Consider the following 12675-nt stretch of genomic DNA (forward strand, 5'->3'; position numbering starts at 1 on the left):
AGCAATTCATCGGTTGCAAGCCACGGCATCCTTACAAGCTATCAGGAGCTGGTGGAAGACCGCTTCAGGAAACCTCATGCTTTTGCTGTTCCTGGCCAGTCATACCAGTCCCAGCCACGCCACCATGATACTCACTTTGGTCGCGTGACTCCTGTTTCACCTGTGCAGCACCAGGCAGCCCCTGTCAGTAGTGCCACAAAGCAAGAGGGCTTTGCTGTTCCTGCTCCTTTGGACAACAAAGGAACTGGTTCCTCTGTCAACAACAGTCTGAGATGCCGGAGTGTGAGCCCTGCTGTCCATCGCCAGCGTAATCTCAGTGGAAGCACTGTTTATCCTGTTTCAAATATACCACGCTCTAACCTGACACCTTTTGGAAGTCCAGTGACTCCCGAAGTTCACAATGTATTTGCTAATATCCATGCAGACACGAGTGCCAATAACATAGCACAAAGAAGCCAGTCAGTCCCGTTGACTGTGATGATGCAGACGGCCTTCCCGTCTCTTCAGAAACAAACAAACACTAAAAAAATAACCAATGTGTTGTTAAGCAAACTTGATTCTGATAGCGATGATGCAGTGAGAGGTTTGGGAGTGAACAACATGCCCTCAAATTACACAGCCAGGATGAATCTCACTCAGATTCTAGAGACGTCCGCCGCTTTTCCTAGTGCCAACCCACAAAATATGATCAATTCCAGCACTTCAGTTTATGAATTCCAAACACCAAATTACCTCACAAAGAACAGCAGCACCGATCAGATCAGTTTTTCTTCTGGAGATAACCAAGCACAATCAGACATCGGAGAGCAGCAATTAGATTTTAGCAGCACTGTAAAAGACCTTTTAGGGGAGGACAGTCTGCCAACAAACCAGCAGCTGGTGAATCAGGTGGCATCAGATCTCAATAACGTTGCATCTGTCTTTCCCAGCGACATCAGGTTGTCTTCCGAGCTCTCAGGCAGCATTAACGATCTGAACACTTTAGACACAAATCTACTGTTTGATCCAGGTCGTCAGCAGGGACAAGACGATGATGCTACACTGGAGGAATTAAAAAATGACCCCTTGTTTCAACAAATTTGCAATGAATCCATTAACTCAATGACTACATCAGGTTTTGAGTGGATGGAGAGTAAGGATCATCCTGCTGTTGAAATGTTGGGTTAATCTTGTTTTATAATATGTATGTAGCACACTGTATCTAAAAGACAGACGTATTGTATTTGTCTTAATGGAAGTGCCTCCTGCAGCAGAAACACTTGCTATGTATTGTGGCATTTTTAAAAAAGTTTGCTGTACCCGTTGCTTATTCTTCAGCAGGGAAAAGGCAGTCTTACCAATTTTAAACAAATCTCTGAAGGTGATGAGCTGTCAAAGAGCCAGTATTAAAATTTGAATTTTCTAGTGTTTCCCATTCAACATTTCTTATTGTAGCAAAAAAAAGAAGTGGTTAGTAGCCAGCCAGCAGTGACAGCTGTGGTTGAGGCTTTGGAAGCTCGCAGGTAGGCTTTCCATACTTTGTATTGCTGTTACTTCTGAGTGGACGATCCTTGGTGACCCATGTTGTTCAGGTCTGAAATGCAGGGAGCCAGCAGATAGGTAGGTGGTGGGGAGTGGGTACAGGTGGACCAGGTGACATGCAGGTACCTGACCGTGGTGTAACGGTCTTGAGCAGTGCTCGATGGTGAACTGTGGGAGATCTCTGTAGCACTGGTGCCGTTGACATCTCTAGTGAAATGCAGAGATAGGAAAAACTAACAGGAAAAAGGATCAAGGAAAAAGAAAGATGCACTAAATTTTTTATTTAAGAGAAATAAATATGTAGTTATTTTAGCCATTAATATTCATGACATACTTGATACTTTAGTTCTCACTTCAATGTTTTTATATTAGGTAAAATTCCTGCAAAAAGATTTTTGAGCACTGAGATTTAATCTAGACATAACACCCTATTTTAAAGTGATAGGTACTGTTTAATTATTTATCAATGCTAGAGAAGGAACGTGATATTTTCCCTTGTCTTTTTTAAATAAAAGAGCTGCTGGAGCTCATTAAAATACTATTTTTAAAGATTAATTTTTTAAGTTTGCTCTTCCCTAACCTAGAGGAGGGTGTAGGAAGATGTTATTTTCTCTGTATTTCAGTAGGTTGAGCCTTTCTGTCTCGCTTGCTTGCTTTCATTCTCTCAAACAAAAGATGATTAAAATATTGCAAAATGTGGTTGATCTAAAAATACTTCATATAGAGCCATAATACTGCCAGGCACTTTACAGATACACAGTAAGACATGTGATCTTTCTTTTGGTAAAACTTCTTTCAAAAGTACTTACTGTTTTGGAAGCCTGAATTCCATTTTCGCAAGTGATTTGACAGGACTGGTGAGTCTCAATTTTTTAGAAGTCCTTAGCTGCCCCTCTGGAAGATAAGCTATAGATTTTTGCCTCACTAGTTCACTAGTTCACAAAAAAGACCTGTTGTTTTATCAGCATGGCATGGATCTCTCTAATGGTGAAAAGAGGGAGGTACTTAACGGGCCGTGGCCCTGATGCTAGAAACAGGACTTGCAGAGGCAAGCTTTTGCAAAAGAAGTGGTGCACTGAGGATGCTGCAATACCGTCCCTTAAGCTTAGTACAAAATTGATTCTTTCTCCTGTGAACTGCTACTTACAAAACAGAAGACAGAGCAGAAAACCTTTTCCTCTCTTGCATTACTTCTTTGAATGAGAAGTCTTGAATTTGTGAAGGGGGAGGCACAATAAGCTCCCCTAGGTTTACTTAAGGGGAAGATGGGAAGATGGTCAGATTTTTCAGGTGATGAGTGGTTTTTTTGGTCAAGTGTCTTGGTGGTCTTCTGTTTATTCAGTTTTTGCCGATGACTTGAGATCCCAGTACTGGTCACTTTTTTTGGTGGTGCTGATTCAACTTGTGCTGCTGCCTTGGCACTTGAGGTACTGGTGTACCGCGGCTTCTCCTGCTCTTGCCCCAATTCATCACCAGTCCGTGGCCTCCTCTGCAGGGACAAACAGTTGTGCCAAGCTGTAGCACCTTATGGGGGCCTGATGTCACTGTGCTTGCATCAGAAGTTTTGCCACTTCATCAGGAACAAACTTGGAGAGTTCAGATCCCTCCTTGAAGCACATGGATGTGCAATGGTGTGGTTTGCTTTGTTTAAGACCAAGGGACCCTTTGAAGTTTGGGATTTTTTTAAGGAAATGAGGAGGAGACTAAAAACTGCATGGTAGCCTTCTGCTTGTTATGTTGCCAGGTGTCTGTCAGTAAGGCTTGGACCATGTTTCTTGTAGACTAAAGTTGCTGAAGGCAGGGCTTGAGTTTTGTACCTGCCCGTGGCCTTTTGCCAGAGATGCGCTCAACATCTTCTTACCTTGTTGACTTCACTGGGTCTGAGAGACACTCAGCTCCTCTCTCCCTGCCCCCCCCACCCCCCCGACCCTGTGTGAAGTGCCAGCACCACTGTGAATAGGTGAAACCTACCTTCTGATGGAGAGCGATGGGGAGGACGCGAGCGCCGGCACTGCGGGGAGAAGCCACCTGCATGCTGCAGCAGCCCATGCGTTTGTGTGACATGCTGGCTTCGCCTCTGGGTTGCTAACGCTGAGACTGACGTGGGCTCGGGGGAAATAAGTTTTTGCCTAACTCCGCTAATTTTTTAAGAACATTTCTCAGAAAAACAAGAGTAGATTTAACGCTGATGCGTTCTAAATTATGCAGCCGTCACCAAAGGTTTTTAAAAGTGTGTTTAAAATTATTTTTAAATACAAGCATTAAATTGGGCCTAACGTGTGACTTAATTAGTGGAAATATTCTATAATCAGTGGATTTAAAGCAAATATATGTTTAAGAAGTGTTAAATTTGATAAGGATTGTTTCACATAAAATCCAAGGCACAGGCACAGCTTTGTACATTGGTATGTATTATTTTAGAGGTGTTTGTGTGTTGGTGTTACAATTAATAATGTTAGCTCCCTGTACTTAGTGCTAGTTAGTTCTTTACTATACATTGAGACAGAGCACTACTGCACACCAAAGTATGCAATACCCAAAGGAAAATTCTGTGATTCTAACAAACGGAAGCCTGTGTCAGATACTCCAAAACTAAGAATTTGAGACAGATCTGACCCCTTGTTTACATTATTGGCTTCCTACTAAAATGAGAGAGAAATTATTTTGATAGCGGTTTTTGCTAAAGTGTACAAACTAGTGAATTTGTACCCTGTGTACAGTATTGCAGCAAACACTTTAAATTTGGTTGGTTGGTTAGTCCAGCAAACTTTCTGGGTTCATATATTGCACTAAAATTCTGTTGAACCTGTGGCAGGCACATTCCTTAGGATAAATGCAACAAATACGGCCCACAGATTAAAAAAAAAGGCAAAACAAACAAAAAAACCTTTTTAATGTGTTTCATTATTAAAAGGCAAAATGTCATTAAAAGTGACAGGTGAAATTGTCTTATGTAGCAATGTGCATTGATCTCAATGAGATATTTCTATTTCTTATTCTCTTACATGAGAATATTACAGCAGGAAAAATTAAGTTTAGTTTGCTTCACCATGTTAATACATGATCACAAAACGTGCATGAGTGTTAATGACTTAATCTTGTACAGTACTAGATATATTCCTGTAACCACTTCTATTTTTTTTATTCTTTTGCTGTATTGAAACTGGTTCAGTGTTAACCAGGTGAGCATAGTTATTCACAAGTTATTTACTTTTTTATGTTAACTAATTCAGCTTAGTTATTGTTGAATATGTTCCTTTCTTGGATTATTTTTTATTGTTCTGGTGTTGAAAAACATTTTTGCATCATTTTATCATGATAAGAATTCATGAAGTAAATAATTTGCAAATAATTGCAATAAGCACTGACTTCTGAACTGAAAAGAAGGAAAGCGTTTCTTGTGCAGTGCATCTGAGGTTCATATAATAGTCTTGTACTATACTGTGCTTTATTTACTGCACCATAAGAAAAGAAAAATCCCTGTTCCACATTTTCATTTAGTGCAGGAAATCCAGTTTCTCCCCTCTTCCCCAGTGTTTTGTTGTCTGTTGTACTGCTGAAACTACAGTAGTTGAATATTGCAGTAGCATTTCAGTTATTTTTTTTATTGAAAGTGCTCAAAAATTGTTTTTTAAATGTTTTCAAAAACAATAAAAACATTTTATATTAAAATTACTTCTGGAGTGTTTTCTTTATATAAAAAATGTGCCTTAAGGTTGACCTAAAATACAGAGCTTTCTCTTGTGTGTGAAGACAGATCGCAGCCGCCCAGCTCCACCGACTTGCTGCAGTTGCTGAGCCCAGCCATACACTTCAAGCTGAGCAGAGGTGCTGAGATGAGCTGGCAGGTGGCAGATTGGATAGTGGCACAAAACCACTTTAGGTTTGTCATCAGGGCGACAACTGATACCACCATCTTCTCCAGAGAAAGAAGCCCTGCGTTATTAGGTGGTTGCAGAATAAACTGCCTCTGCAAAAGCTGCTCGTCTGTACCCAATGCACTGGAGCTGGGGGGGACAGACCAGGTGACTGCCGGAGCTTCCTTCCAACCTTGCTTTGTCAGCATGTGCATCAAGGCTGGAGGATTGAGTAAACCTAACTGGATCTGACTGTGTAGCATGGCTGCTCTCACTCAGGTAAAGCTTAAGCATAATACTTGATTATCAAATTCATTTGACAGCAAACATTTAATTATCTAGGCCTCCTCTGATGCATAGTCAGAGACAACCAATACTTGGATCTGGCTGCCCTCCTCCCCCTCTTACAAAAGGCACGAGTTAAGCTTAGGTAAGGAGAGGAAATACAAGAAAAATGTGTAGTGAGGCTTACAAATAGTGAAATAACTCTGGAAAGCAATTCCAAACTTAAATGAGCAGTGACCTGACTCTACACTTCAGATGTTTCTGAATAATGTGTACAAGGGAGTGCATAAAACTTGCCAACTTAGTGGCTCATGTAAAACTTTTAATCTGCATAGTGTTTCTAATAGTTACCTGTAATCATCCAGACCAGGAGACCGTTACACATTGAGGAGTTAGGGATCCATGTAACAGTTAACAGTTAATCTGAATATTTGCAGGCCTGTGTTGCGTTGTCCCTGAGTTGTGCTGCACTTCTCCCCTGGCTGTGGGGTGAACTTGGCCAGGTAGCTGCAACAGAGGAGCCCACAGGCATAGCTGCATGGCTTGGGGATCCAAAGGGATGCAAGACTATCCCTCCTGTCCTCTCTTTCATTATAGTGTTAGCTCTAGCAAATGGCACCTTAAGCAATACTTCACAGAATCTGAGTGCCTTTTTTACTGCTATCGTAACAAACCAGTACCTCCTAGTGCATAATTAACATTATCTAGTGAAATTGCAAATTGTTTAGTCTCTTTTGTTTTTCCTGCTAAACTTGTTGAAAAAGTAAAATACAAACTAAGCAAGGACAGGTCAATTAAGTCAAAAGTGAACTGAGAACATGGAGAAGTTTGCTTAGAAAACTTACAGTGATGAAAAGACAACAGTTTCATTCTGCAGACTGTAGTATTTACATACCCAAAATAAAAGACCACCTTAATATAATGCAGAATATATAACCAAATGATTTTAGCTCCTGATAACATTTCTGCTATGTGCTTTGAATATGTAGGAGATACCCTACTAGTGATGTAAATACTCTTGAGATGTGTTGCCTTGGAACATTTGCATACCTGTCTCCAACAGCTTTGTCGTGGCTCCTCCTGTTCTTCCTGGACCTGCCTACCCATATTCTGTATCTGGTAATGCCTTGGCTCTGCAATCATTACAAAGGTCCATTTTTGTCCCTGTGGCTCATCTTTTCTCTTCTTGTCGGCTTCATTGTAATAAACTGGATAGAGATAATATATGGATTATGAAAAGTTATGTACCATTGGAACTTTGCCTATCCACATGAGCTAATTAGATGATGCACGTTAGAATCAAAATTTCAGTGGATCTCAAGCTGCTGTTTCAAATAATGTTCAAATAATGTTAGCAGTATGCTACTGAACTGGAGCATACTCTGTTGCCTATGTGGGTTTGGGTTTTTTTGACAGAAACATTAAAATCATACTTGAAAATTGGCCCAAGGATGGAAATGAGTCTCAGGAGCTTATGAGAAGGTTCCATTTTAACCTGCCTATGCATACCAGCAGCCGCTTTTGGTAGAAATATTTTCAAAGTAGTACAGAAATTATACCAAATAAGCAATTGAAGACCTGTTATACTGCACACAACTTTAGAATTATTTTACTGCATTAGGAATTATCTGAAGCTGCTTTTTTTTTTTTTATAAACATTTACAAAAGGTAGCTGTGTATTACAGGAAGATATTTGCACTTCCCTTGGATTGGTAGAGGTAATAGTCTTCTCACTAATAGGTATCCTTTTACAGCATGCACAAAACCCTACATCCTTGTCAGTTGTCCTGTTTTTTGGGAGTACTTTCTTGTGGGATTACTTTCTATGCCAGCTGGACCTGAAGATGTGTGGACGCTTCTCGGATGGTGTGATATTATGTCTAGTTTGGCCTTATTGGTAGTTAATTCCCACTTTCAGGTTCATTGGAATCCAACCAATGGACCAAGGACAACATATCGAAAATCTGTGTACCCAAAAGTATTTGAATGCTACAAAAACCTCTCAAGTGATTAAAACCAACTTATAACAGCAATTATTTACTATTCCCATCTTTCTAAAGGAATAAGGGAGAAACACTATGAGAAGGAGCACCTTATGTGAAAATGAGAGGTGTAAGGATGGGAGTGCATAAGTGCTGCTCAGTGACGCACCGAGTCAGAACAGTAGCTTTCTCTGGTCTTGGTGATGTTTTAGGCACTGGCAAGGAGCATATAGCATGTACTACTTTATACACATATGGAGAATTATAATTTCCAGGTATTTAAAGAAGAAAAGCCCCAATGCGTCATCACCAGAAAGATCTTACTTCTGTAACGTTGTGATGGGTTGAGCTGTTAGCAGAAATATCCACAATGACAGTGTTAACCATGGGATCACTGGTGGTAAATTAAGCTGGGAACAGCATGACAGCAGTTGACTGGAGCTCAGCACCTCCGGGTTTCTGTTCTGGCAGCTCTCCTCCCCCTCAAGCTGAAAATAGGGAGAAAAAGATGACATCTGAGTGGTGGTGATTCAGACAAGTGTTTACCACTTCATTCAAATGCATATGCACAAAATGAGCGCGTGACTTTCCACCTCCACCACAGTTGCTCTTCTTACTATGCAGGTTTGCTCATCAAGCCAGAGAGCTTTCCAAATGAAATTGCTTTGTAAACTGTTACACTAGTCATAGAAATCAGGAAAAACATTTCTTACATCTTTCCCTTCTCACAGCCTCCCGATCTGAGAGCTGGAGATCTCAACAGCTTTCCTGGGGGACAGAGATCTCTGCAGGGGGGGCGGAGGGAGCTGGCCCAGGGCAGGTGTTAGTGCCTTGGGAACACAGACCCATGCTTCAAGAGCAGTGTTAATTTTTGTCTGCAGGCAGCCCTGAAAAGGAGCTACTTGAGTGGAGAATTTCGGGTTCACATCTGATGTGTCCCTGGGTGATGGTCATGTGTTGCTGTCATCCCGCAGGGACCAGCAGAGCTGCATGGTTTGAGACAACTGGGGGCAGTGGCTTGGCAGCAGGCAACGCAGAAAGCAACATGTGTCCAAACTGAAGATAGGTTATTTTTAAGGGAAAGAAGAAAAGTTGAGGAAAACAGAACCAGTGACTTCAGAGAACTGAGAATGAAAAGGAGCAGTAAGAGGCTGGTGAAACCTCAGTGTGAGCTAATGGCAGCCTAGTTGCAATGCAATGCAGAGACAACAGTCAATCTGGGGTGACTTTTACCAGACTGAAGCTCTTGCTTACAAAATTTAAGCTTTCATCTTTGTATCAATTTTGCATCTTGTTATCATGGTATTTGAAATCTAGTATTAAGCACCAGGATCTAGCACGTATTTGCACGTAACTGCAGAGCCAGGAAGAGTGTTGAGTCTCAGGCTCTCAACTATCTCTCTGGCATTATTCTCATTAGTGACTCATTGCTATAGTAGTAGAGGAATTGAGATTACTAGGCTATCAATAGGTATTTACTTCTCTTAGTCATAGCAATGACTCACTAGCAATACATTTTTTTCCCTATTAATCCCCTCTTGTATGTAGTTTTCCATTTACCTGCCAATGTGACGTTGTGAGTAGTTCATCATAACATTTTCTATTATATGACTCAGTAGAATAAAAGACAATAGGACAAAAATCTGTTTGTGTCATTTTCCTCTGGATTTTTGTTTAATTGCAGTTAAAATGACTTCTGATTCCTTTGGTTTAAAGGAAGAGCAGTGAAGATAATTTGTCTAATTTGATTTAAAATCCTCTGTAGCAAAAGTATATCCTATATTTAATAAGATAAAATATACTTTGATGTCACTTGATGTCCTAGCTTTTGTAACTTAACCATGACTATAGTTAATATATATTCTTAAGCTAAAGGTTATTTTGTTATGATAACCCTTTGGAATTCTGAAACAAATCTGCTTTTCCCACATTATTTCCTCCTTTAAAAACAAACACTGCTTTGTTTTTTTCAAAGCAGCTCACTGTTATAGTGTATGGATTCTCTTCTTACAAAAGCATTTACGATAGACACAAACCAAATATTGTAAATGTATATAAAATTCAGACCAGAAATTGGGTCTATCAGGCTGAACACCATCATCTAAGAGATGGAAAGTATTTTTAAAGTTTGTAATATTTTGATCTTTCATGGGACTTGAAGGTTAACTTAGATGGCAAGAGAAGTCACACTTTGTTACCAGATAAGAACTCGCTATTGGGATGGAGTAATGAGATAAAATATTAATATGTTTTTAATGGTCTTGATACACAGTTAAAGTGTTCCATTGCACTCAGGTGATCCCAATGCACGTTATTCTCTGCAACTGAAAATCAATTATTTGCAGAAAGAGGAAGAGCTCGCAGAAGAGCTCTCTTCCACTATTAGTCTGTAACTGCATAAGACCATAAAATATTAAATGCTGGAGATACATATCTTATGTAAGAACTTAATGTTTGTTAACAAACAGATTGTGGTTTATTTTCCCCTGTTTTTAAATAACAGAATTCTTTAATTTAAAATTCTTGTATTTTGAGTGAACTGCTAGATATCGTGCTGAATAACTAGAAGATAACTATTGATCCCACTGAAAATGCACATAGACCTTATCTTAGTCTATGGATACTTCCAAGTAACAAACCCAGAAATGTAAGCCTTGTTGATAGCAGGTCATCTACTTAAGGATTTGGTCTTTCCACAGAAAAAATGAATCAGTGTGATCTTATTGTGGCTGTGTTACACTCTGCTACTTAAGAAATGTAATGTAACAAATTGAGTATGCTAATGTACTATTGTAAATTTCAAAAGGGCATTATTTCAAATTTCAAAATTATTGAAATGACACATTACTCAGAATTTAATGTTTGAGTTTTGTTGTATTACAAAAAAGCCCAGTAACTGACGTGCTAATAAAATATTCAAACACAAACCCTTTGTTAAACAGGACTTCAGGCTGCTTGAGAGTACTGCTTCTCATAGCCTTCCCATGTATAGAAAAGCTGAGACAGACTGCAGAAAAACAGGTGAGCAGAGTTCACGCAAGTGACAGTCATGTTGTAGCAGGAGATTTATAGGGGGCAAAATAAACCAGTTTCTGTTATTAGATTAACCAATACAATTTTGAAAAAAAAAACATCACCCGTAAGTTTTTAGGGGTCTGATGCTTTCTGTCTGATATGGTAGAGAGCAGAGTATAAGAGGCAGCACTGCAAAAACAGATATTCATGCTCAACAGCCACAAACCCACACGCTTTTTCTACCAAGCTGTAAGAACAATTTACTAATTAATGTTAGGCTCAATCACAGAAACAAGTGTTTCACAAAGTAACTGGACCTAGAAATCGTGCCTGCTGTAACTTGGGCAGGTTTTCCTTGCTTGGCTGTCAGCCAGGAACCTCCCACTTAAATTTGGACAAACCTCCCAACTTGTGCTGGGAGAGTGCTGTAGGCAAGGCTAAGTGAAGGGAACTGGAGAGAAACATTGGGTTTCCGGAGGCTTGATCCAGAAACAGAAGGGGTCTCTTTCTTTTGAATTATCCAAAAGCTTATCTGGGTCTTTTTTCCAAACCTTATCAGTTGGTCTAATAAAAGATATTGTTTCTCCATATAAATCTAGCTGTTCAGATTCATGGATGATCATGACTATGAAGAGACTTGCCCGAATGGCACTTTGTCTGTTTCTCAGACATTCACCTGATTTTTCATAGGTAATACCCTACACTTATTTTGGGACATGCACAAACTGATGTGGCTGTTGAGATTGCCTTTCCTCAGAGCCTCCTTGCTAGCCCTGGGAGCAGAGCGTAAGTGTGTGTGGTAATGGGCACAGGCTTGCCCGAGCCCTGCTGTGGAGGTGTTAGTTACCTGGGTGTTTTGCGGTCTGCTTGGGGTGCAGTTCAAAGAGTTGAGCCTGGGTTTGTGTTTGTTGTTGGAAAGGGTAGAGTTTCTCATGAGATTATGAGAAAAGTAGGTCACCCAGTTCGTGAGGGGCCAGGTTGGATGAGCTGAAAGATAATGAAAGACACTGGTTCCCTGCAGTACAGGTGCTGCTACATTTGTTCCGTTGTTAGCAACACGTGATTTTCCACATTGTCATCCTAAGATGAAGGTACGTTCTCTGCACTGGCAGATTGTGTGGCGCCTGGAGGAGTTTGGCTCAGGCTTGTACAAAGGCTTACGGCTACAAAACTCAAACTAAAACACTCTATTTATAGGGTTTTTTTTACCACAGCTCTTCCTGCTGTCCTCTGTTGATTGAGAAGGCCAGTGGGCAGGGAGGGGCTCCTGAAAGACTCACAGGCAGCTGTTGAAGGCAAAGTGAATTCTGCCATTTACAAAACCATCACGGAACTATGTCCTTCCAACAGGAGCATGGATGACGGCTGGGAAGCACCACTGAATGGTGATTTGGGAATGACCTCAAGCATTCAGCCGAAATGTTGTCACGCTCCCTTACTAAGGTGTTGCTATCCTGCTTGGAAGTTTGAATGGGGGGCAGATTTTTATGTTGAGAAAATGGAAAGTCTTTACAACATTGTTGCTTTGATTTCAGACAAGGGTTTTACAGTTTATCTTTTTCTCTCCTCTGGCATTCTCCTGGCTTGAGTGTTGTGTCAGGTCAGGTCGTCTCCTTGCACAGCAGGGACTTCCTTTCTCCTCCCAGTACCCTGTAAGGCAGCACTACCTCGTTCGGCGGGCAAGGTCCTTTCTGCACACTGACGGTGATTATTTTTTCCTCTCATTTTTCCACAAATTTTCGGAATTCCAGAAGGTTCCCTGGATGAGAAGGGTTTAGGCAAGAGCTCCCGCAGCTTGTGCCTGGCCTTCAGAGATACGGAAAAGACCTCGACGATGTACACCACAGGGAAAATTTTTCGAAAAACGCTTTTATTCACCCCGCGACCTAGCTAAGGGGTGCTGCTCGAGGGGGGCGGGGGAAGGCCCGGTGCTGGCCGTGTGTTCCCCCCGGGGCGTGCGACAGGCCAGCCGCGGTCGCGAGGCGCCCTGAAGGGCGGTAGACCTGAGGGAGGCC

The 12675-nt window shown here is 41.0% G+C and overlaps 1 protein-coding gene across 1 annotated transcript; it reads left to right on the forward strand.

The window, feature by feature from the left end:
- The first annotated feature begins 6 nt into the window (after positions 1-6).
- Positions 7-1186, forward strand: LOC104617956 (DNA-binding protein RFX7-like). The gene has a single exon (XM_010283407.1). The coding sequence runs from the start codon at positions 478-480 to the stop codon at positions 1165-1167; it is 690 nt and encodes a 229-aa protein (XP_010281709.1). The 5' UTR covers positions 7-477; the 3' UTR covers positions 1168-1186.
- Positions 1187-12675: the final 11489 nt, after the last annotated feature.

This window comes from Phaethon lepturus, unplaced genomic scaffold (assembly GCF_000687285.1).
Source record: "Phaethon lepturus isolate BGI_N335 unplaced genomic scaffold, ASM68728v1 scaffold32613, whole genome shotgun sequence".
Taxonomy (NCBI): Eukaryota; Metazoa; Chordata; class Aves; order Phaethontiformes; family Phaethontidae; genus Phaethon; species Phaethon lepturus.

What these genes read in the sequence shown, in the direction of transcription:
- LOC104617956 (XM_010283407.1), top strand. Translation starts at nt 478, where the DNA reads ATGATGCAGACGGCCTTCCCGTCTCTTCAGAAACAAACAAACACTAAA.